Source organism: Oryctolagus cuniculus, chromosome 11, assembly GCF_964237555.1.
Source record: "Oryctolagus cuniculus chromosome 11, mOryCun1.1, whole genome shotgun sequence".
Classification (NCBI taxonomy): domain Eukaryota; kingdom Metazoa; phylum Chordata; class Mammalia; order Lagomorpha; family Leporidae; genus Oryctolagus; species Oryctolagus cuniculus.
The window spans coordinates 13750130-13770070 of record NC_091442.1 but is presented as its reverse complement, the minus strand read 5'-3'; the positions used below and the strand labels follow the sequence as shown (position 1 = coordinate 13770070).

The 19941-nt window shown below is 52.3% G+C and overlaps 2 protein-coding genes across 4 annotated transcripts; both read right to left on the bottom strand.

Annotated features, from left to right (window-relative positions):
- Positions 1-4027: 4027 nt before the first annotated feature.
- On the bottom strand, positions 4028-15165 carry LOC100008810 (eppin). 3 transcript variants are annotated; one of them, XM_070051266.1, is made up of 5 exons: positions 14862-15165; positions 12989-13120; positions 10318-10485; positions 7088-7219; positions 4845-5131 (listed from the first exon to the last, which is right to left on the bottom strand). In XM_070051266.1, the coding sequence occupies exons 1-5, from the start codon at positions 14950-14952 to the stop codon at positions 4860-4862; spliced, it is 795 nt and encodes a 264-aa protein (XP_069907367.1). In that variant the 5' UTR covers positions 14953-15165; the 3' UTR covers positions 4845-4859.
- Positions 9494-15126, bottom strand: EPPIN (epididymal peptidase inhibitor). The gene is made up of 4 exons (XM_008274766.4): positions 14862-15126; positions 12989-13120; positions 10318-10485; positions 9494-9826 (listed from the first exon to the last, which is right to left on the bottom strand). Exons 1-4 carry the CDS (start codon positions 14950-14952, stop codon positions 9819-9821), a joined length of 399 nt encoding a protein of 132 aa, XP_008272988.2. The 5' UTR covers positions 14953-15126; the 3' UTR covers positions 9494-9818.
- Positions 15166-19941: the final 4776 nt, after the last annotated feature.

Sequence of the window (19941 nt, the reverse complement as noted above, 5' to 3'; positions counted from 1 at the left end):
TGACAGAGACCCAAGTGTATGAGCTACCATCTGCTGCCTTCCAGGACGCACAATAACAGGAGGCTGACTGGGCCTTGAACCCTAGCACTCTGATATGGGATACAGGTGTCCCGGGTGGGGTCTTCACCTCCGTGCCAAAGACCAGCCACAGAAGGTCTTTAGAGAGAAAAATTTAATAGCAGAAGGAGGCAGGAATGTGCAAGAATATAAATAAGATGAAGAAGAAATGATGTGATCTACTTTTGATAGCGTTTCATAGGAATGTGACAGCAAATCAGAAGAGAATTAAATCAACCATTCCCAAACTTACAATGCATCAGAATTACCCTGGGGACTTTATTTGTATTTATTTCAGTTCCTTGAAGACTCTAGGCTCCCTGAGTTCTTGTTATATTAATGTTGGTGAGCCACCGCCTTACAAGATTTGGCCTTGGTGGGCTACAGCATTGTGGTCCAGCAGAATAAGCTGCCTGCTGCACCAGCATCCCAGAGCAGAGTGTTGGTTCAAGTCTCGGCTGCACCATTTCTGATCCAGCTACCTGCTAATGCACCAGGGAAAGTAGCAGCAGATGACCCAAGTGCCTGGATCTCTGCCACCCACATGGGAGACCTAGATGAAGTTCCAGGCTCCTGGCTTTGGCCTGGCCCTGAGTGAATCAGCGGATGGAAGTCTCTCTCTCTCTCTCTCTTTCTCCCTCCCTCACTCCCTTTCTCCCTCTTCCTGTCACTCTTTCAAATAAATAGATCAGTCTTTAAGAAAGCACCCTTGGTATGTCAACCCTAGACAATAGATTTTACATGTACTGAAGTGGATGTCCATCTTCCCAAATCTACTGACACTGTATCCTGTCTCTGAGTCGTATATTAGAACAGCTCGTACAGCAGCACTTGACTTTGAAATGTACATCCCATGGAATGAGAATGGAAACTTCCCTCCAAACACAAAATCCAGGTCCCAGTGAGTTGCATGGGCATGGGCTTGGCGCTCCCTTTCTGTAGCTGGCCTGACCCGGGGCAGATGTGGGCAAGAGCTTGGAGCTCCAGGTCTTCCTGAGAGGTGTGTGGTCCACAGTGAGTCCCACTGGAGTCTCCTATCTTTCTGCACAGGACACTTCCCCCCAGTTCCCATGGCCGCCACCACTCTATCTTATGAATGTCACTGGGTGTGGGTATGAGAGGCAAGGAAGGGCCACAGGTGAGTACGTGGGGAAGACCTTGTCTTTGCTCTTTTCCAATGGCCCCTTGTCACTCTTCAGACCTGGAGTTTAGCTCCGTGTTTGCTACTAGCTTGCTGGGAGGTCTTGAACAAGTCTAATTCCTGTTGAGAGCTTCCCTATGTGTGCACGTAGTATTTCGAAAGGAGAGGGGTTGGGGCTGGGGCACTTCTCCAGGTCCCTCAGCTCAGACATTCCCTGAGTTCCCAAACCATCCAAGCCCTCCAGGGCAGCACTGAGAAGAGATCTAATGGGCTGAGTAACAAGGAAAGAGTCAGCGATAGAGACCCAGCACCCTCCAGATCCAGGGAGGTCCCTCAAGGCAAAGAATCCTTGTGTTGAGCCCCAAGGTCTCTGAGTTCATCCCTGAGCAGAACAGGTGAGCAGATGCTGTCAACTGCAGGGTACATGGTGTCCATTTCCAAGAGCCTGCTTGTCCCAGGGGCCCTCAGGACAAAATGATTCTGTTCTAGTCGCTGGAGTATGTCAAACCCAGTCGAGAGCTGAGAGACACCCACGAGACGAGCAAGCACCAGATGCTCATTAGATTGTGCAGGTTCCTGAGCTGCCTGACGTTCTCAGGGTTGGGAGAGCTCTTCAGGGTCATGAGTCTGTCACCTGCAGCTTGCGTGTGGCAAACAGACCCTGCGAGGAGCCTCCCTCCATCCTAGCCTGTCCCAGCCAGGGCGCGCTTCCCACGGGCTAAAATCCAGAGGCAGATTTGGGTCTCTATGCCTAGATGGGTGCTCTTCCCACAGGATGCAGACATGTGGATGCCTTGTTGGCTACGGGTCTGGATCTGTAGGATGCAGTTTACTAGATCTGGAGAACCCAACTTTTAAACACATTCCCTCTTCCCAGGAGACACTAGGATAACAGGTAGTTGCCAAGAGCCTTATAAACAGTGATCAGTTTAAGCAAGGCTTTTCTAAAGAGAGAGAAATCGAAGGATGGTAAGAGCAAGTGGACCCCAGTCTCTCAGCCTCCGACTCGGGTCCTACTCCACTGTGAACTGACGTGTTCAATGTGGGTGTGCTACACTCACCGGCCTCCCTTCACAACCCTGGTGTCCTCCACATTTCTCGGGCATCCATTCACCTGCCCCACGGCCTGCGCCACGCCTCCCCCCTCCCCTGCTTCCCTCACCCCTTCCTTCCGCTGCCTTCCCGTCTTGGGTTGCCCATCACTGTGAACGCATTTCCTCCACACCTGGCAGTTTACTGCAACCATCATTCTTTGCTCATGAGTTTGTGGGTCAGGAATTCAGAAAGGAATCAGCTTGGTGGTTGTCGCACGGTGTCTTTCACAGGCTGCAGTCAGGGTCTGCTGGGGGCTCTGGTTTTCTGAGTATCTGTGGACCACAGCTCACTCAGTATGGCTGGAAGTTGAAACTGGCTCTGGCGGAGCGTCTCTGGGGTGTTGATCAGAGAACTCACATTGTCCCTCCGGCACAGCTGTCTTAGGATGCTTGGACCCTAACATGGTGTCTGCTCCCTGACCCCCGAACAAGAGGACCAAGTGGGAGCTTCACTTCTTACAGTCTCATGCCAGAAGTCACAGAGGACGGGTCTTGCTCCATTCTCTTGGTCAAAGCAGCCGTAGAGCTTGCCCTCAATAGCCAGAGTTGGGCCGACCTGAAGCCAGGAGTTGGGAACTCAATCCATGTCTCTCTGTGGGAGACAGGGACCCAAGCACTTGAGCTATCATCTGCTGTCTCAGGGTGTGCGTTAGCAGGAAACGGGACCAGAAGCAGAGCTGGGACTCAAATCCAGGGACTCCAATATTGGACGGGTACGTAGCAAGCAGGGCTTTAATCGCTGTACCAATGCTTGCCCTCAATTAATAATTTTTTATTTTTAAATTTTTATTAACATACAATAGCTATGAATATTTACTGGGTACAGTATGATATTTCAACACATATATGTAACATATACTGAACAAATCAAGGTAACCAGTATTTGCATTTTCTTATTTTATCTTTCTTTCTTTCTTTTTTTTTTTTTTTAAGATTTAGTTATCTATTTGAAAGTCAGAGTCACACAGAGAGAGAAGGAGAGGCAGAGAGAGAGGTCTTCCATCTGTTGGTTCACTCCCCAATTAGCCGCAATGGCTGAAGCTGCACCAATCCAAAGCCAGGAGCCAAGAGCTTCCTCTGGGTCTCCCATGTGGGTGCAGGGGCCCAAGGACCCGGGCCATCCTCCACTGCTATCCTGGGCCACAGCAGAGAGCTGGATCAGAAGTAGAGCAGCCAGGTCTCGAACCGGTGCCCATACGGGATACTGGCACCGCAGGCAGCATCTTTACCCGCTGTGCCACAGCGCCGGCCTCATAGTGTTTCTTTATATTTAAGCCTTCAAGCTCCTCTCTGGCTCTTCATAAAACATGTAGTGCGTCCTGTGAACCACTGTCCCTCCACTGCGCTGGGCAACATAGTGCAGTTTGTGCTATTTGTTAGTTTTCTAGAATCTGCCATTGGTTGTAATGTGGTTTCTCATTGGAGATAATATTCTCTTTTGTGTTTTACTGATATTCACTTTTTAAAGGAGCCCTTAATTTATCAGCCTCTGACTTACTGGATCACACAAGACCTGCGTATGCTCTGACTTCGTTCTAAGCATCTTGTGACAACGTCACAGAGTGACAGCGTCCCCAGGGTGTCCATGTTCAGGACTGTCATAGTCTCATTCTCCCTCTCTCTCTGCCGCTTCTTGTCCTCTGAAAGCTACAAATGGGGAGTGAGTGCACGTGGCTCTCTCCTATCACAGACGGGCGTCTCTCAGTTGGGCATCAGACTCACGGAGCGCTTTATTACAGAGAACTGGCGTCTGGAGAGGAGTCAGTGAGAGCCCCGAGAGGTGGAGGGAGAGACTTCACAGGGAAGGGGTGAAGGGCGTTGTGTTTGAAGGGAACACGGGCTGGGCTGGAGGAAGGGGCGCAGGCAGATCCTGGAGCTCCGTTTTGGAGCAGTCAAGGGCTTGGGGGCTGGAATTTGGCCAGTGGAAGCCTGCGTGGGCATCCGTCAGACACACTTGGAGAAAGCCCTGATCGTGAGCCGCGTCCCGGGCTGCTGCAGCTCCTCCTTATCCTATCCAGTGAGAAGACTCTATGAGACAGCAGGACAAAGCATGAGATGCACGGCCCCGGTCACCTTAGGAACAAAGTCTTGCAGTTAATGGGGAAACGGTGAGATTGCTTTTGTGTCCTTTTGAAGAAAGAAAAAACAGAGGCGAGGGGAGTGAGGGGCTCACGGCGCGATCGCGAGTCCTGCTCTGTCCAGTGGAGCTGCGGGTTGTGCTGTTGTCACAGTACAGCAATTAATGGCAACCCCCCTTCGCTCTCAAAATGTCTTGATTTGGCCGATAAAGTACTGTGGTTGCCCTTTAAAAGCGAAGCGGAGTGGTGACAGGTTCGGGGAGAGGGAAGGGCCTGTGATGGACAGCTGGTGGGCGGTGCCTAGTCCTGGGCTGGGACCGCATGGCCTCCTTCCCACGGCACCTGGGGCTGTTCATCACATCCATCTCCTCCCTGCAGCCCCTGCTCACCCCTTCTTTGCAATTTCCCTTTGTCTGGCTTCTCACCCCTTCTTCCCCCAGTTACACCTCTGCAAGCTGCACTCTCATCCCCTCATTGGAGCTGGTCTTGTCAGCCCCAGTCCCAGCAAGGTTTGGAAGAGACAAGCCAACACCAAGACGCCTGTCTCTGTGTGGTCGCTGTGGGCTCGGGGGACCGCGGCCCCTCGCACTCACCCCGGTCCTGACAGATGACCAGGCAGATGGCTTCCGTCTGGAAGTTGTTATTGTTCCCGTTGCAGCCGCCGTAGATGAATTCAGTGCAGATTTCTCTTTCTTTATTGTACCACCAGCGGGGGATGAAGGCCAGGCAGGGGCCGGTTTCCTTTGGCATACTGCACACGTCTGTGGGGAGGCCACAGGGCAGCCCTGGTTGGGTGCCTGTCACCTCCCCTTTTTCTGGCCCCTGCTCTTTTGGACTCCACTGACAGGCACCCTGGACCAGGGGCTCTGCTCCCAGTACAATGGTGTCTGTGACCACTCTGACCCTGTGCTCCTTGACTCTCCTCACCTATACGGTAAGAGTGAAACATTGCACCCTGCTCACTCCAGATGGGACAGCAATGCCCTCTCTAACTGCGTCCCCCACCCCGAGTCTGGACAGCTAACTCCTGCTGAGTTTGCCTCTTAGATAGCGCTCCTTCATGTCCTCCCTGCCACTCCCAGGATTCCAGTATCTTTATCTTTAGCCAGGACTGCCATGGGAGGCTACTGACTGAGCTCCCACACTTCTCCAGTCTGCTCCACGCTGGTTCCAGGATGATCCACTGAGCTCACGGGGAAATCCTACCAGAACCCAGAAGGACTTTAGAATCCACGTCCTGCTCCTGGTCTCCTGCCGCACGCTCTAACAATGCCATGTATTGCTTCCGTGCCTTTCCTCGTGCCTGGAATGCTCCCCCTTGGCTTGCTAAGCAGGTGCAGGCCTGTTCACTCCGCAGAGCCCTCCCAGAACCCAGCTCTCCTGGGATGTCTTTCCTGGATCCACTCTTTACCCCTTTGCTGTTCTTTCTCGCTTCTTGATCTTGCACACGCATTGATCGCTTCTGTATAATTATTTGTTCTAAGTTTTGGACCCTCCAGGGGAACGTGGGGATTTGAGGGTGGACATTGTGTCTTAGGGCGTCTTGGTACAGCAGTTCCTGGCAGGGAACTTGGCACAGGGAGGGTGCTTCAGGACTGTTCACAGTTTTAAAGAAAAGCCGAATGCACCCTGAACCTAAGGAAGCATTTACTAAGCAAAGTTTGGCTCGCCGCGCTATGAGGGGCCAGCGAGGTTCTTCAGAACCTGCTCATCTGCGGCCCAACAAAGCAACCCCAAGTGCATTTCTCAGGGTGCCAGGCCCTGTTCTTAGTGCGCAATGCAAGTTAACACGTCACCACGTGTTCCAGGTCCTCTTACTGTTCTCACAAGTCAGGGGAAGAAACCGAGGCTTGGAAGGCAAAGTCAGTTTCCTGAGGTCGCATAGATACTAAGGGATCTGAACACAGATGACCCATTGCTCTGAGGGTTCAGGGCAGACTCCTTAACACACACACACACACACACACACACACACACATGAACTACTCCAGCTCCGGCTCTCTCATCTCTGCTCCCTGGCCTCTTTAGGCCTGAGCCTGCTGCCTCCTCCCACAGGACCCTTCCACACAAGGTCAACCTGTGCCTGGAAAGCCATTCGCTGCTGCTTTTGCCTGGGCCATCCCCATCTTTCACGTGCTGGGTCACGGGTCCCTTATCCTGTAACACCTTCTCTGACATCCTGGGACACGGTCAGTAAGTGGAAGCTCCCATGCATGTTAGGGGCACAATAAAGTTTGCCGTATGTGTAGTCCTTGATGGTCTTAATTAGAGCCCAGGGATACGGACAGAGTGGGGAAGAGCGTGGCAGGTGGCAGGCGATCCGGGAAAGGATCCTACATTTATACAGAGACCTAGGGGAACAAGGCAGGAAGTACAGAGCCTGTGCCTGTCTCTCACAGCTCTCCTAGGACCCGACGTGACGTTGACATTTCACGGAACTTCGGTGGCTACTTGGGGTCTCAGAGCCATGGGTTTCACATCTATGTCATAGAAAAAGAGACAATGGCTCAGAAAAAGCAAACTATATCACACACGTATCACATAAGGACAGAAGTCAGTAGTCAAATAAAAGCTGCATCTCTCAAAGCCCAGCACGGATTGAATTTGTGTCAGGTGGAAAATGCAGGAAGACTCTAGGGCAGAGAGCAAGGGGAGGGGACCGGCACAGGTTGGGGTAGGAGGTGAGGCCATCGCACAGCTCAGGGGACCTGTGGTACCTTTCCTGAGGTCTAAGCATTTCTTCCCGCAGTTGAACAAGCAGCACTTCATCTTGTCCGGGCAATGCCTGTGCCTCGTGCATTCGCTCCTTTCTTCCACTTCACATTTCACTCTGATTTTGGGACACGTCTCTAAGGAAGGGGAAGACACACTCCCTTGAGGCTTCGAGTGTTAGTGCTCTCCCTCCTGGACCAGGGCCCCGCCGCGGAGTCAGAGGGGCTTACTTTCACCTCCCACTCATCCCCTTCTCATTCCTAACCACCACCCTCCAACACCACCACCACCACCACCAAGATTCCAGGGAGAAGCAAGGTCACACGGCCTTGCTGTGCTTGGGTGTTCCCCTGGGAGGCGCTGTAACTCTCTGTGATTAAGATCTCCATCCCTGGTGGCAGATAGCTGAGTTTTTAAATTCTGTGCAACCCTTGGTACAGCAGGTGCCCTCTCTGAACTTGGTTTTCTTCATTTGCACATAAGGCTGCTTTTAACTCTAAGCAGCAAAGTTTGAAAGTCACTGTCAAGTTGTTGGGACAAAATAATGACTAGCATTGATGAAGCACTTGCTATACACTGGGCCATTTATCCTCAGTCCTCAGTGTAACGCTATGGATGAGTCCCATTGCTTGCCACAGTTGTAAGCAAAGGACTCTGAACCCGAACAGAGGGCGGCCACGTGCCTTTGCCCAGGGTCCTGTGCCTGTCTCTCACAGCTCTCCTAGGACCCGACTGCTGCTTCACTCCTTTTCTATAGGCACTGACAGGCTGCTGAGGAGGGAGCCAGGTTTGGCTCTGAAGTGTGCGGCTCCCAGCTCCTGAGACCCACTTTCAACATTGCTATCAGAGTGCCCAGCGTATTCGGGCTCCTTGTCCTGGGCTCTTTGTAGGTCAGCACCCCAGAGACTTCTGGGGACCACTCTGCCCCCAAAGGCGAGGACCCTCTGGGAGCGGGAACAGCTGGGGGTAACCTGTGCAGGCTCCAACAGGAAGGGTCGGAATGAACAAGGGTGGTGCGGGGGCGGGCGAACCGTCCTCCTTCGGGGCAAATCCCTTAGGCTCCCCAGTTCCCACAGAGTCCCTTTCATGATCGCTAAGCCTAGGCAGCTCCAGGAAGAGCTCCTTGGGCTGGTGGTGGTCCAGACGAAGGCGCCTGCATTTGCCAAGTGCGTCTTACAGGAGGGGGGAGGCTGAAAGAATGACTAAATGCCTCCCGTCTTTCCTGGCCGTGTTGGGGAAGCACCGCTGAAATTGTTCTTCGTCCCTTCCTCCCCTTCAAGTCCCCCTTCTCCATCGCAAGGGCCGAGTCCCTGCTACTCACTGATAAAGAATCCCTCAGCGAGTCCAGCCTCCTGGATGCCTCCCAGGAGGATGAGTGGTAGCAGGATTGGCAGAAGTCGGGAAAGTCGCATTTTAGGAGGTGCCAGCCTTGCTGGTGTCCCCGAAACTAGGAATCGTCACTCAGTAGCTCCAGCCTCTGAGCGTCGGATGCCCTGATGCAACCCAACACTCCAGAACACAGCCCTGGAGACCAGCCAGCCACACTCGCTCTGTGGGGAACACCCAGGCCCTGAGGCCCATCGGTGGCACCTGCAGCACCCCCCCCCCCATTGGTAGGCAGCTCCTAAAGCTCCAATCTGAGGCTCTCTGGCTCCCTGGTCTACCAGGGGGAAGGGCCCGTCTTGCCTGGGGCTTCGCAGACTCAGCAGAAGAGGATGCTCCAGTCCAGGGTCTTGCATGTCGGTCACCCTGTGCTTGTATTTTTTTTTTTCTAGTGAGTTTCTGGGCCTGTTTCTACGTGCCCTTTCTTTCCCGTCTGTTCTCCTCACTTCACTCCTTAGAGCCATGTTTTAGTCTGGTCCCTAGGGTAGAAGGTGGTGCTGACCTCGGTAGGTGGGTTCCCCTGGGCTCTCTGAGAGTGCACTCACCGCATGCAGATCAGCCTGGAAGAGACAGGTATCCCATGGGGCACGGGAATCAGCGGATGAAGACCTCGGCTTTCGCATCACTGAAGAAAGTTTGGATGCATGTCATTCCTTCCTTAGAAGGCCCCCAGTGGGACGGAGCTGCCGTCTCCCATGGTGGTAACCACTCATAAGGATTCCTCTCTTTCCTGACTCGTGCGCTCCCTCCCTACCTCGGGCTTCCTGGGACATCTCCCAAAAACTGCCTGTTCCCAGGCCCTTGTCCCTGGGCCAGCTTCTGTGTGTGTGTCGGGGGGGAGGGAGGATTCCACTGAGGCTATGGCCTTGCCTTAAAAGGTCTTGCACATTTTTGCAGAGACAAAGGCGGAAGCTACCATCCCTGGAGCACGCCCCTCTCCAGCTTTGTCCTTCCTCCCCTGAATGGTGTCACCAGAGGCCTCAATGACACTTTACTCTCCACGAAGTGTAATTCAGGCCAACCAGACGTGAATCACTCAGGCCCCGGGGCGTAGGACTAAGCCAAGAACTTTATTGGGGGAAATTGGGCTATACAGAGAGACAGTGGGGGAGTTCAGGAGATAAGGGGGTGAAGCGCATGGAATCCGACTGGAAGGGTTGTGCGTGAAAAGCGGCAGCTATGGCAGAGAGGGAGGAGGAGCCTGGGGTTTGGTTTTGGGAAGAGCAAAGGCCTTGGGCCGCGGAGAGTGGAGCCCCGGAAGTCAACCTGTCGCATCGGTCAGTTTCATAGCAGAGCCGGGTGCCTGGGTCAGATCCTGGTGGCTGCTCTCACGTATCCGCGTCTGCGCAGGAGTTAGGAGCCTGTGGACAACGCTGTGGTCAAGATACCGCCGAGCGTGTTTCTCTTACCAGCCTCTCTTCACAGCTGGGAGGTACATTCACGCATGCTCTCCTGGGAGGAGACTAAAAGCGGGTTTGCTCCGGGGAGCTACAGGTCTCTCTTCAAGAGAATGGGAGGGGATCGCTGGCAAAGGGCTGTGACGAGGGCACGGATGGCCGGGACCCATTGGTGGGTCAGTGTGCCCAGGGTCGGCTGAGCCCCTTCTGCAGGTGTTCTCTGAGATTCCACCGCCTCGACCCCGCCCCCCGCCACTGCCCCTGGCCAGCTTTGCTCCACCTTCACGTTCCTGCCCGCCCTCACTCACCAGAAAGTCACCCCGTCTACCCCTTGGAAAGGCGCTTTATTACCTCCCGCCCGCAGCCCAGGTTTGCCAAGGACAAAGCAGATGAGCCAGCGCGCAGCCCTCCCCACGTGGCCCTGCCGAGGGCGCGGCACTGGCCCCGAGACTCACGGGGTTTCTGGCAGGCGTCCTGGCAGATGGCCTGGGTCTGGAAGTTGTTGTTGTTCCCCAGGCAGCCTCCATAGACGAAGCTGTAGCAGGTGTTGTTTTCCTTACTGTACCACCACCGAATAAAATAAGCCATGCAGGGGCCGGAGTCTTTTGGGAGTTTGCATATATCTGCAGAGAGAGTTGAGACCTCAGAGTGCCCCCCTTCCCCAAGAAACCAGTAGCTGCTGTTGTCTCCCCCTGGTGGCCGCCATTGGTGAACACGAAGCAGAGTCCTCCCTTACCGCGCCCGGGAGCTAAGCTCCTCTCCGGCGCACTTTGCAAGGAGACTCCGGCTGCTTTCACCGGAGCCCGGGCAGCTGAGATGAGGCCAGAATGAGCTCCCGCCTGTGGTCTGCACCCTGCGAGCGACGCTTACTGCTACCTCCCAAAGAGCAGGACGTGATGGATCTGAAACCAGGCTGATCTCTTCGCTCCCCAAAGAAGAAGTCCCGGACTTCCTGACCAAGTCCCCACGAGGCCTTCCTCACCAGTGGCTCTGACATCCCCCCCACCCCACCCCGGGCCTCCTGGGAGTACCATGTCCCAGCAACAGTCAACTCCCTGTGCTATCCCCCAGCTCCACACCTTTGCTGCCTACTGCTTGCTACTCCTTAGGAACACTCCTATTCATCCTTCAAAACCCTTCTTGGGTATTGCCTCCTCTGTGATGTTTCTCCTGGCCCTCTTCTGCCACCTGGAGCACCACAGGAGCCTGTGTTAGTCCTGCATGTCTCTACCTTGCTTCTGAACCTTGGGTGCCCATGGGTCAGTTGTTCTCATCTTGGGTCTCGAGCCCGAGCTGGTGGTTCTTAGTGAGCAGATATTGTGTCAAATTTCGTCTTGATATTTCAATTCCCAACAGGAGGCCAGATGCAGTACAGCATAACACGGAGTGTTGAGGGTAAACTGAAGTCTATACTGGCCTGAGTTGATAATCCTTGGAGCACCTACTATATGCTGAACACTTGAAGGGAAAAGAAAAGGCCTATTCTCTGCTATTCAGCACCTCCGAGTCAAGAATGACAAGTGATTGCAGCTGATACGTGTCAGGGAGCCGTCACACGCTGTCATGTTGCTCTAAGAACTTCATGTGTGTCAATGGGCTTGACCCGCAAAATAACCGTGAACACTGACGGCTTCATTGTCTGGAGAAACGGAGGCACCAGGAGGGAAAGTTACTCACCTTCCCGACAGAAGTGTTGTTCCAAAGTTAAGACTGGAACTCAGGAGTCTGGGTCTAGAATCCCCCACCGGCAGGCATGTGAGTGCTCTGTCACCTTCTGGCTGGTCCATCCACCCCTGTTCACCTCCCAATCCCTGCCAGCACCCACCCGGCCCCGCTCCTCCCCCCGCCCCCCCCCCCCCAGCTCCTTCGTCCAGATCCGCATTTGCTTTCATCCTCCCATCTCACGTGCCGCAGGCATAATTTAACCCAGTGATGCCACAGTGCCACCACAGTGGGTTTCCACGGTTCTCAAGATCTGTCTTTAACCGGGTCAACCAGAACTGGATTGTTGGCTTCTCCACACAGTGCTCACCCACCCCGTCTCCTGGCTGACCTCCTCGGCCCCATCACCTTTGGGCCCGGTGCTCCCTGTGCCTGGAGAACGTCCACCTACTTTTTGCCTAAAACGTGGCCCATCACTCGAGGGGCTCCAGGCTTGTTCCCTCGGAGAAGGTTTTCCAACCTCCCTGACTGCAGTGGGCAGATCCAACCCTATTGTGGGTCTCACAGGCACTCAGGAAATCTGTGTTAAATGGATGGCCAGGGGAGTCGTTGATGGGTTTTTTGGGGGGAGGGGCGGCCAAGGACATGAGGATGGGTCGCAGATTGTAGCAGACAAGGAAACCCCGCTGGCCGATAGGGGCCAAGTGAGGCTTCCTGGTGCAAAGTCAGATCTGCACAGCTAGAAAGGCAGTGAGTTTGGAGCAAAAAGAAAAAAAAAAGCTAAAAAAATTACATGACATCACTTGCAGAAACAATGTTGGTAGATGTAGATGCTGGGATAGCAATGGGCAGCAGCATTCAGAAAATCTAACCATGGAAGAAATCAAGCAAGCAAGAAGCAATCTGATTCCATCCCTCTCTTGCACCCATCATTGGCTTGGGTAGACTGAGCCCAGACGTTGCTGATAGGATAAGGACATGATGTGACACATAGCATGTGAGGGTCAGTGATGAAACGAAACTCCCAAGTCCAGCAATCTTGGCCAAGACCGGTCCTCAGTGAGCCAGGGGACCATGCCAGCCCAGGGGGACAGAAGGTGAGGCTTTGGGGGCCGGTGCTGTGATGTAGCGGGTAAGGCTGCTGCCTTCAGTGCCCACATCCCATGTGGGCGCTGGTTCAAGTCCTGGCTGCTCCACTTCCAATCCAGCTCTCTGCTATGGCCTGGGAAAGCAGTGGAAGGTGGCCCCAGTCCTTGGGCCCCTGCACCCACGTGGGAGACCTGGAGGAGGCTCCTGGCTTTGGATCGGCACATCTCCGGCTGATGCAGCCAATAGGGGAGTGAACCAGAGGATGGAAGACCTCTCTCTTTCGCTGTCTCTCCTTCTCTCTCTGTGTAACTCTGATTTGCAAATAAATAAATAAATAAACCTTTTAAAAAAAAGAAGGTGGAGCTTGGCTGTTACCTTGTTGAGGGTCTATGCATTTTTTCCCACAGCTGAAGACACAGCACTTCTGGTTGCTGGGGCATGGTTTGACCTTCGTACACAGGTCCCTTTCTCGGAATTCGCAGTTTTCTCTGAGTCGGGGGCATTTACCTAGGGAAGCAGAAGTCTTAACCACGAGCTGGGGAGGGTACGATGCCCACCCTTCTCCAGACCCACAGCAATTCTGGGGGCTCAGGGATGTTTGCCCTCACTGCGCTCACTCCCAGGGTGCCTTTTCTCCAGGGTGCATCTTCAAGTAGTCCCAGCCCTGCCCACACCACCCTCCCTCCTGACCAGTCCACATTCTCTACCTCCCTAGCTTGGTCCTTCATCCCTCTCCAGAGCCAGCCGCCTTGGGCAGAATTTCTCAACCCCTGGTGACATTTGGGCAGCATGACTCTTTTTGGGGGTGGGTGCTGTCCTTAGCAGCATTCTTGCCCTGTACCCATTAGATACCACCGCACTGCCCAGTCCTAACAAGCAGAAATGTCCCCAGCCATCGCCAATGTCCCCTGGCAGGAAACCACCAGACTGGGTTTCAGTTGATCTGTTTTGGCTTGGCTGAAGTCAGCATTTGGGAAAGTCCTCTAGGGGGCGATGTCCCACAGCTCCTGGTCTGCCATCTGTCCTCTCCCAACCCTTGATGTCTTCATTTGTAAAACTGTTTTGATGTTACAGAGTTGTGAGGCAGAAAGGAGACCAAGTGTGTAAAGCTGTAATCATAGTAACTGATGCACTATGAGTTAAGTAATACGAACTAACATTTGCTACACACTGGCGACTCGGCATTTTAAATGTATTATCTCATTTAATCCCCCAAACAGCCCTTGGAGGCCAATTCTTATAGTATCTAATAAGAAAACAAGCACATGGAGTTTAAGCAACTTGCCTGAGGTTACATGGTTATCAGGATTCGAACCCACTAATTCTGAAACCAGGTCCCTTTCTGCAGGTTTTTTTTTTTTTTTTTTTTTTTTTAGGAGATCTGGTCACAGAAATTCCTATTTCCTGAGTATTTAGATCATTTTTTATTAACCATTACCATTATTGTCACCATGTGGTCCCATGTAGTCATGAAGTGTTATTGTCTTACATTGAAAGGGACACTTTATATATCTGGAAAATCTAGGAGATGATAGAGATGAGAGCTCAAGAACGGAATCTGTTTTCTTGTGGGATACATGTTCTTTTAGGCTTCCCAGATTTCTGTAACTATTTTTTTTTCTATAACTCTTAAATTTTAGATCCTGTGGCCAGTGCTGTGGCACAGCAGGTTAATACCCTGGCCTAAAGCACTAGCATCCAATATGGGCTCCGGTTCGAGACCCAGCTGCTCCACTTCCCATCCAGCTCTCTGCTATGGCCTGGGACAGCAGTAGAAGATGGCTCAAGTCCTTGGGGCCCTGCACCCGCGTGGGAGACCCAGAAGAAGCTCCTGGCTCCTGACTTCAGATCGGCATAGCTCTGGCAGTTGCGGCCATCTGGAGAGTGAACCAGCGGATGGAAGACCTCTCTCTCTCTGCCTCTCCTTCTCTCTCTGTGTAATTCTGACTTTCAAATAAATAAATAAATAAATCTTAAAAAAAAATTTTAGATCCTGTGACTCTCCTCCAACCGCAGCACCTGAGATTCCCCACTTCAAAGGCGATGAGATCACAGAATTCCTCGCTCTGGATTCCTGCGTTCCCAGAAAGGATCTCCCACAGAGGACTCACCCACTGCCTCCCGCTTCTCCCAGCCCAGGGCTCGGGCGACTATGGCAGCACACAACCGAGATCTGAGGAATTGCTCTTGTTCCTTCCTCCCAGCAAGCTTCCCGCTGTCCAGGGTAAGGGGGGGCCCCAGTACTTACTGGGAAAGAACCAGTCGCTCAGACGGGGTCCCTGGACAGTCACCAAGAGGAAGAAGAGCACCAGGGTGCCCAGCAGTCTTGGAGTGTTCATCCTGAAGAGGGGCTGTCCTGTCTGCTGGTTCCAGAACCTGGAGTCGCCTGCTCGCCTTGGCCCGGGTCTATCTCTTCAGCAGCCAATACTTTGGATATGAGACCTGGAGACAAGCCAGCCACCCCCTTCTCCCCTGGAACGCCAAGTTCCCGAGGTCACAAACGGGATGAATGGACGTTCACAGCCCACAGCTCTGGGGCAAGGACGTCCAAGCGGACGGCTCCTGATCTTTAACCCCTTGGTCTGCATGGGCCCGGCTCTCTGGTCCACCGGGGGGGGGGGGGGGGCGGGCGGTGTGTGTGCCAAACTTGCCTCCCACTTGCCAGGCTACTTGAGGAGGAGAAGGCACCATCTCAGGTCTTTGCGTTGACAACTTGGAGAGCTGTCAAGTTTCCATGCGCAGCAGCTAGCACACCGGTTGTGTGTCTGACAATGTGGTTCTGTCTCTCTCTCCCCCGTGCCTCCCCCTGCTGTGTCTGACCTTGTCCTTCTCCCTGTGGGCCTCCCGTGGTCTCTGAGTTTCTTCCCTCCTCTCCCACAGTTTCCTCCCATCTTTCTTCCTCTGATCTTCCCTTGGGTTCAGTTATATTCTTCAACTAAGGCCAAGCAGCAAAGATGTTGCCACAGAGGAACGCGGAGGAAGAATCGGGCTGATAGCAAGACTCTGGAGAGTCTTTGCCAAGGTCATGTGACTTTGAGAACAGGAGAGAATGTAACAGCTCGCAGGGGGCGTCCACCAGCTGATGCTGACTCCTCTGGGCCTTGGAAACTCGGAAAGGAAGGCACCTGCTGAGGGGCTCCGATTGAATAGAGCTCAGTACCACGGCTGTATTCGTCCACAGTAACACCGCTGGGTTCCAGCAGGACTGCTGGAGAGGCCACGGGAAGTAGCGCCCTGGAGACCACGGGTAGCTTCCTCACCACCAGCCGCTCCATCAGTCCTGGCACTGGGAGAGATGCTCTTCAGAGTCAATGTTGGGGCCGGCGCTGTGGCATTGTGGGCTAAGCCTCCACCTGCAGCACTGGCATCCCATATGGGCGCCAGTTCCTGTCCCGGCTGCTCCTGTTCCAATCCAGCTCTCTGCTTATGGCCTGGGAAAGCAGCAGAAGTTGGCCCAAGTCCTTGGGCCCCTCCAATCACATGGGAGACCACGAAGAAGCTCCTGGCTCCTGGCTTTGGATCAGTCCAGCTCTGGCCATTGCGGCCAATTGGGGAGTGAACCAGAGGATGGAAGACCTCTCTCTCTGTCTCTTCCTATCTCTGTCTGTAACTCTGCCTCTCAGATAAATAAATAAATAAATACAAAGAGTAAATGTTTTCTGGTGTTGCCCTATTGTGTGGAGTTCTGTTATCCAAATGTTCATTCATTACATGACAGCCTTTTTATTAATGAATGACCGCATGGTCAAACACTTAGGATCACACACAGGACCCCCTTGAGAATCCCAGCCCACTGACTTCACAGACTCATTGAAAGGAGCTCCCACTAAGGCCCTAGGAAGTCGAATTTCTAAAGAGCAACCAAGATGTCCTGGGCAGTGCTCTCTTAGTCTACTTCCCGTGTTCTCCAAAACTCAGTCCAGGAGAGATCAGACATCTGGAATGTCCGGAAGGGCTCTAAGGACCATCAGCCCCAATTTGTTCATTTTATAGATAGAAATCATAAAGTCCAGAGAAGTTAAGATGCTGCCCAGGGTCACCCAGAAAGTGAGTGTCAGAGATAGGGTTCAAAGGGGCTGAGCATGGACGTTCTTGCCACAGCTCACTAGGGGATCTGCTGAGACTGGTATGGACGTAATATTTTATTGTGGAGTTGGACCTAGAGAAGAATCATGAGTCCAAAAGGGGTAGAAGGGACGTCTTCAGTGGCGACAGGGTCTGAAGAGTCACAGAGCCAGCAAATTTCCAAATGACTCACAGGCCTTCCATTAAGGCTGAATTTTGTCTCCAAATTATCTTTAAAGTAAATTAAAATGCTTTCTGGTTGCTCTATCCCATTATGTGTTGCCTAATTTCCAGGCCCACCCAGGGGTCTCACGTTCCAAGTAAGTAAAATGAAGTAGGTTTCTGAAGGCCTGGCATACATTGTGGTTTTGGACCCTCATCACCCTAATTTCTTGGAGAAGACTGGGTAAGGACCTATCTGATCCTCACCTCTCCTCTCTCCTTCTCTCACTGAGGGTTATGGTACCCTACCTTTGCTTTTTTTTAAATTATTTTTAAATTTATTTTTTAAGAATGCAAATTTCACAAGTACAACTTTAGGAATATAGTTATTATTTTTTAAAGATTTATTTATTTATTTGAAAGTCAGAGTTACACACAGAGAAAAGGAGAGGCAGAGAGAGAGAGAGAGAGAGAGAGAGAGAGAGAGAGAGAGATCTTCCATCTGCTGGTTCACTTCCCAACTGGCCGCAACGGCCAGAGCTGTGCCGATCCAAAGCCAGGAGCCAGGAGCTTCTTACTGGTCTCCTACACGGGTGCAGGGGCCCAAGGACTTGAGCCATCTTCTACTGCTTTCCCAGGCCATAGCAGAATGCTGGATCGGAAGTGGAGTGGCCAGGACTCGAACTGGTGCCCATATGGGATGCCGGCACTGCAGGTGGCAGTTTTACCTGCTATTCCACAGCGCTGGCCCCTACCTTTGCTTTAATTTCACTTCTGTTCTGGGAACTCCAAGGAGAACTGAGGTAGACTGGCCTCTACCTGGCCGCTCCTGCTTTTTCATTAGACTAATACCGGTGACATGGGCTGACCTCCTGTCACTGGTTTTCTATGTTGTTCTCTGTGCCTGTAACTGGGTTACTGAATTGCATGTTTGTTTCCCCAGATAGGTGTTTAACCTGGAGCTTAGGGCATGAATAGGCCCAGAATAAAGAGTAAATTCTGCTGGATGGGCAGGCAGACAGCACTAGGCAGGCAGATGTGTGGTAGATGGGTGGCTGATAGGGCGATGGGCGGTGGGGTGGTTGGGTGAGGAGGAAGTGGTAGAGGAGGAAAGTGTGATGTGTGGATTAAGTTGAGTATAAGGTCAGTGATGGACAGGTGAGTCTCTTGGTGCAGGCTGTTTGAAAGGAGGCAGATTAATGGATTGGTAGGTGAATGGAGAGGCGGTGGGTATAGAAATGCCTAAGTTTGTTGATGGGCATAAAGGACAGAGGGGGTAAATAACAGGATGATGGATTAAAACACTGGATATAAAATAGGGAATTGGATAGGTAGGAGGAGGAGAAAAAAGGATGGACGCATGGGTGATGGCAAATAGATAAGTTGAGAGATGTGTCAGTGGAAGGCTGGGTGAGTGGGGATCGGATTCCTGGGTGAATGGAGAGAACACTTGGGTGTATATATAGATGGAGCGAATGGCAGGTGCAGAGATGGGCAGGTAGAAACATGCATGTGCAACTGAAAATATTAACCAAAATTAGAGATATGAAAAAAATTACATAGAGAACAATTTATTTACTCATTTTTAAAATAGAGGAAATACATCAGTTTGATAAAAATATGAAAATTCACAGAAGAGGAGGTAGAGAGCCTTCACAGGCTGTGAGATGAAGTGTCTGTAGGTCACTAGACTATGCCACCACGGAAACAGATGCTGACCTAGATGCTTTTGAAGCAGAATTTTGCATAACTTTCCATGTACAGAGACTAGATATATCATAAAGTATTTCAGCTCATAGAAAAAGAAGCTAGGTTTCCCATGCTAGTTGTTTTGAAAGTACCATGACCCACATAGCAAAATAAAACATACACTCAATGTGATTTAAATCATTGTCAAGTTGCAAGATGGTTTGACATAGGACAATTGAATAACATGCTCATGTTAAGTTGTTGTGCCAACAAATGAGAAGAGTAAAATCACTCTATGACTAGATGCTTAAAAGGTATTTGATAAAATTTGGCAATCGGCCGGCGCCGCGGCTCACTAGGCTAATCCTCCGCCTAGCGGCGCCAGCACACCGGGTTCTAGTCCCGGTTGGGGCGCCGGATTCTGCCCCGGTTGCCCCTCTTCCAGGCCAGCTCTCTGCTGTGGCCAGGGAGTGCAGTGAAGGATGGCCCAGGTGCTTGGGCCCTGCACCCCATGGGAGACCAGGAGGAAGCACCTAGTTCCTGGCTCCTGCCATCGGATCAGCGCGGTGCGCCGGCCGCAGCACGCCAGCTGCGGCGGCCATTGGAGGGTGAACCAAGGGCAAAGGAAGACCTTTCTCTCTGTCTCTCTCTCTCACTGTCCACTCTGTCTGTCAAAAAAAAAAAAAAAAAAATTGGCAATCATGGGCCGGCGCTGCTTCTCACTAAGCTAATCCTCCGCCTGTGGTGCCAGCACTCCGGGTTCTAGTCCAGGTTGGGGTGCCAGATTCTGTCCTGGTTGCTCCTCTTCCAGTCCAGCTCTCTCCTGTGGCCCGGGAGTGCAGTGGAGGATGGCCCAAGTGCTTGGGCCCTGCACCCGCATGGGAGACCAGAAGCACTTGGCTCCTGGCTTCAGATAGGTGCAGCGCGCCGGCCATAGCGGCTATTTGGATGGTGAACCAACAGAAGGAAGAGCTTTCTTTCTGTCTCTCTCTCTCTTACTGTCTAACTCTGCCTGTCAAAAAAAAAATTTGGCAATCATTTCCGGTGGCACCTGCAAATGGATAACCTAACAACCCAAGTACAATAAAACCCATTTATCCCAAACCCAATTACAAATATCTTTTTATGCAGTAGTTGCCTTTGACTATAAAATAAGGAACTAGGGGTGAGAGTTTGACTCAGTAGTCAGACCACTGCTTGGGACACCCACATCCCCTGTTGGAGGGCCTGGGTTTGAGTTCTGGCTTTGCTCTCCATTCTTGCTTCCTGCTAAGGCACACTCTGATATGCAGTAGGCGATGGCTCAAGTACTTGGGTCCCTCTTCCCTTCCCTGGGTGGCAGGTGGGAGACCCAGACTGAATCCATGAATGTTGTGGGAATTTGGGGAATAAACTAGTTGATGGGAAATTCA

What these genes read in the sequence shown, in the direction of transcription:
- EPPIN (XM_008274766.4), bottom strand. Translation starts at nt 14,952, where the DNA reads ATGAACACTCCAAGACTGCTGGGCACCCTGGTGCTCTTCTTCCTCTTG. An exon ending in GAGCGACTGGTTCTTTCCCA is followed by an intron (nt 13,121 to 14,861) that starts GTAAGTACTGGG and finishes CTGCTTCCCTAG; the next exon opens with GTAAATGCCCCCGACTCAGA. An exon ending in ATGCATAGACCCTCAACAAG is followed by an intron (nt 10,486 to 12,988) that starts GTAACAGCCAAG and finishes CTCTCTCTGCAG; the next exon opens with ATATATGCAAACTCCCAAAA.
- LOC100008810 (XM_070051266.1), bottom strand. Translation starts at nt 14,952, where the DNA reads ATGAACACTCCAAGACTGCTGGGCACCCTGGTGCTCTTCTTCCTCTTG. An exon ending in GGACGCCTGCCAGAAACCCC is followed by an intron (nt 7,220 to 10,317) that starts GTGAGTCTCGGG and finishes CCCCTTCCTTAG; the next exon opens with AGACGTGTCCCAAAATCAGA. An exon ending in ATGCTTAGACCTCAGGAAAG is followed by an intron (nt 5,132 to 7,087) that starts GTACCACAGGTC and finishes GCCTCCCCACAG; the next exon opens with ACGTGTGCAGTATGCCAAAG.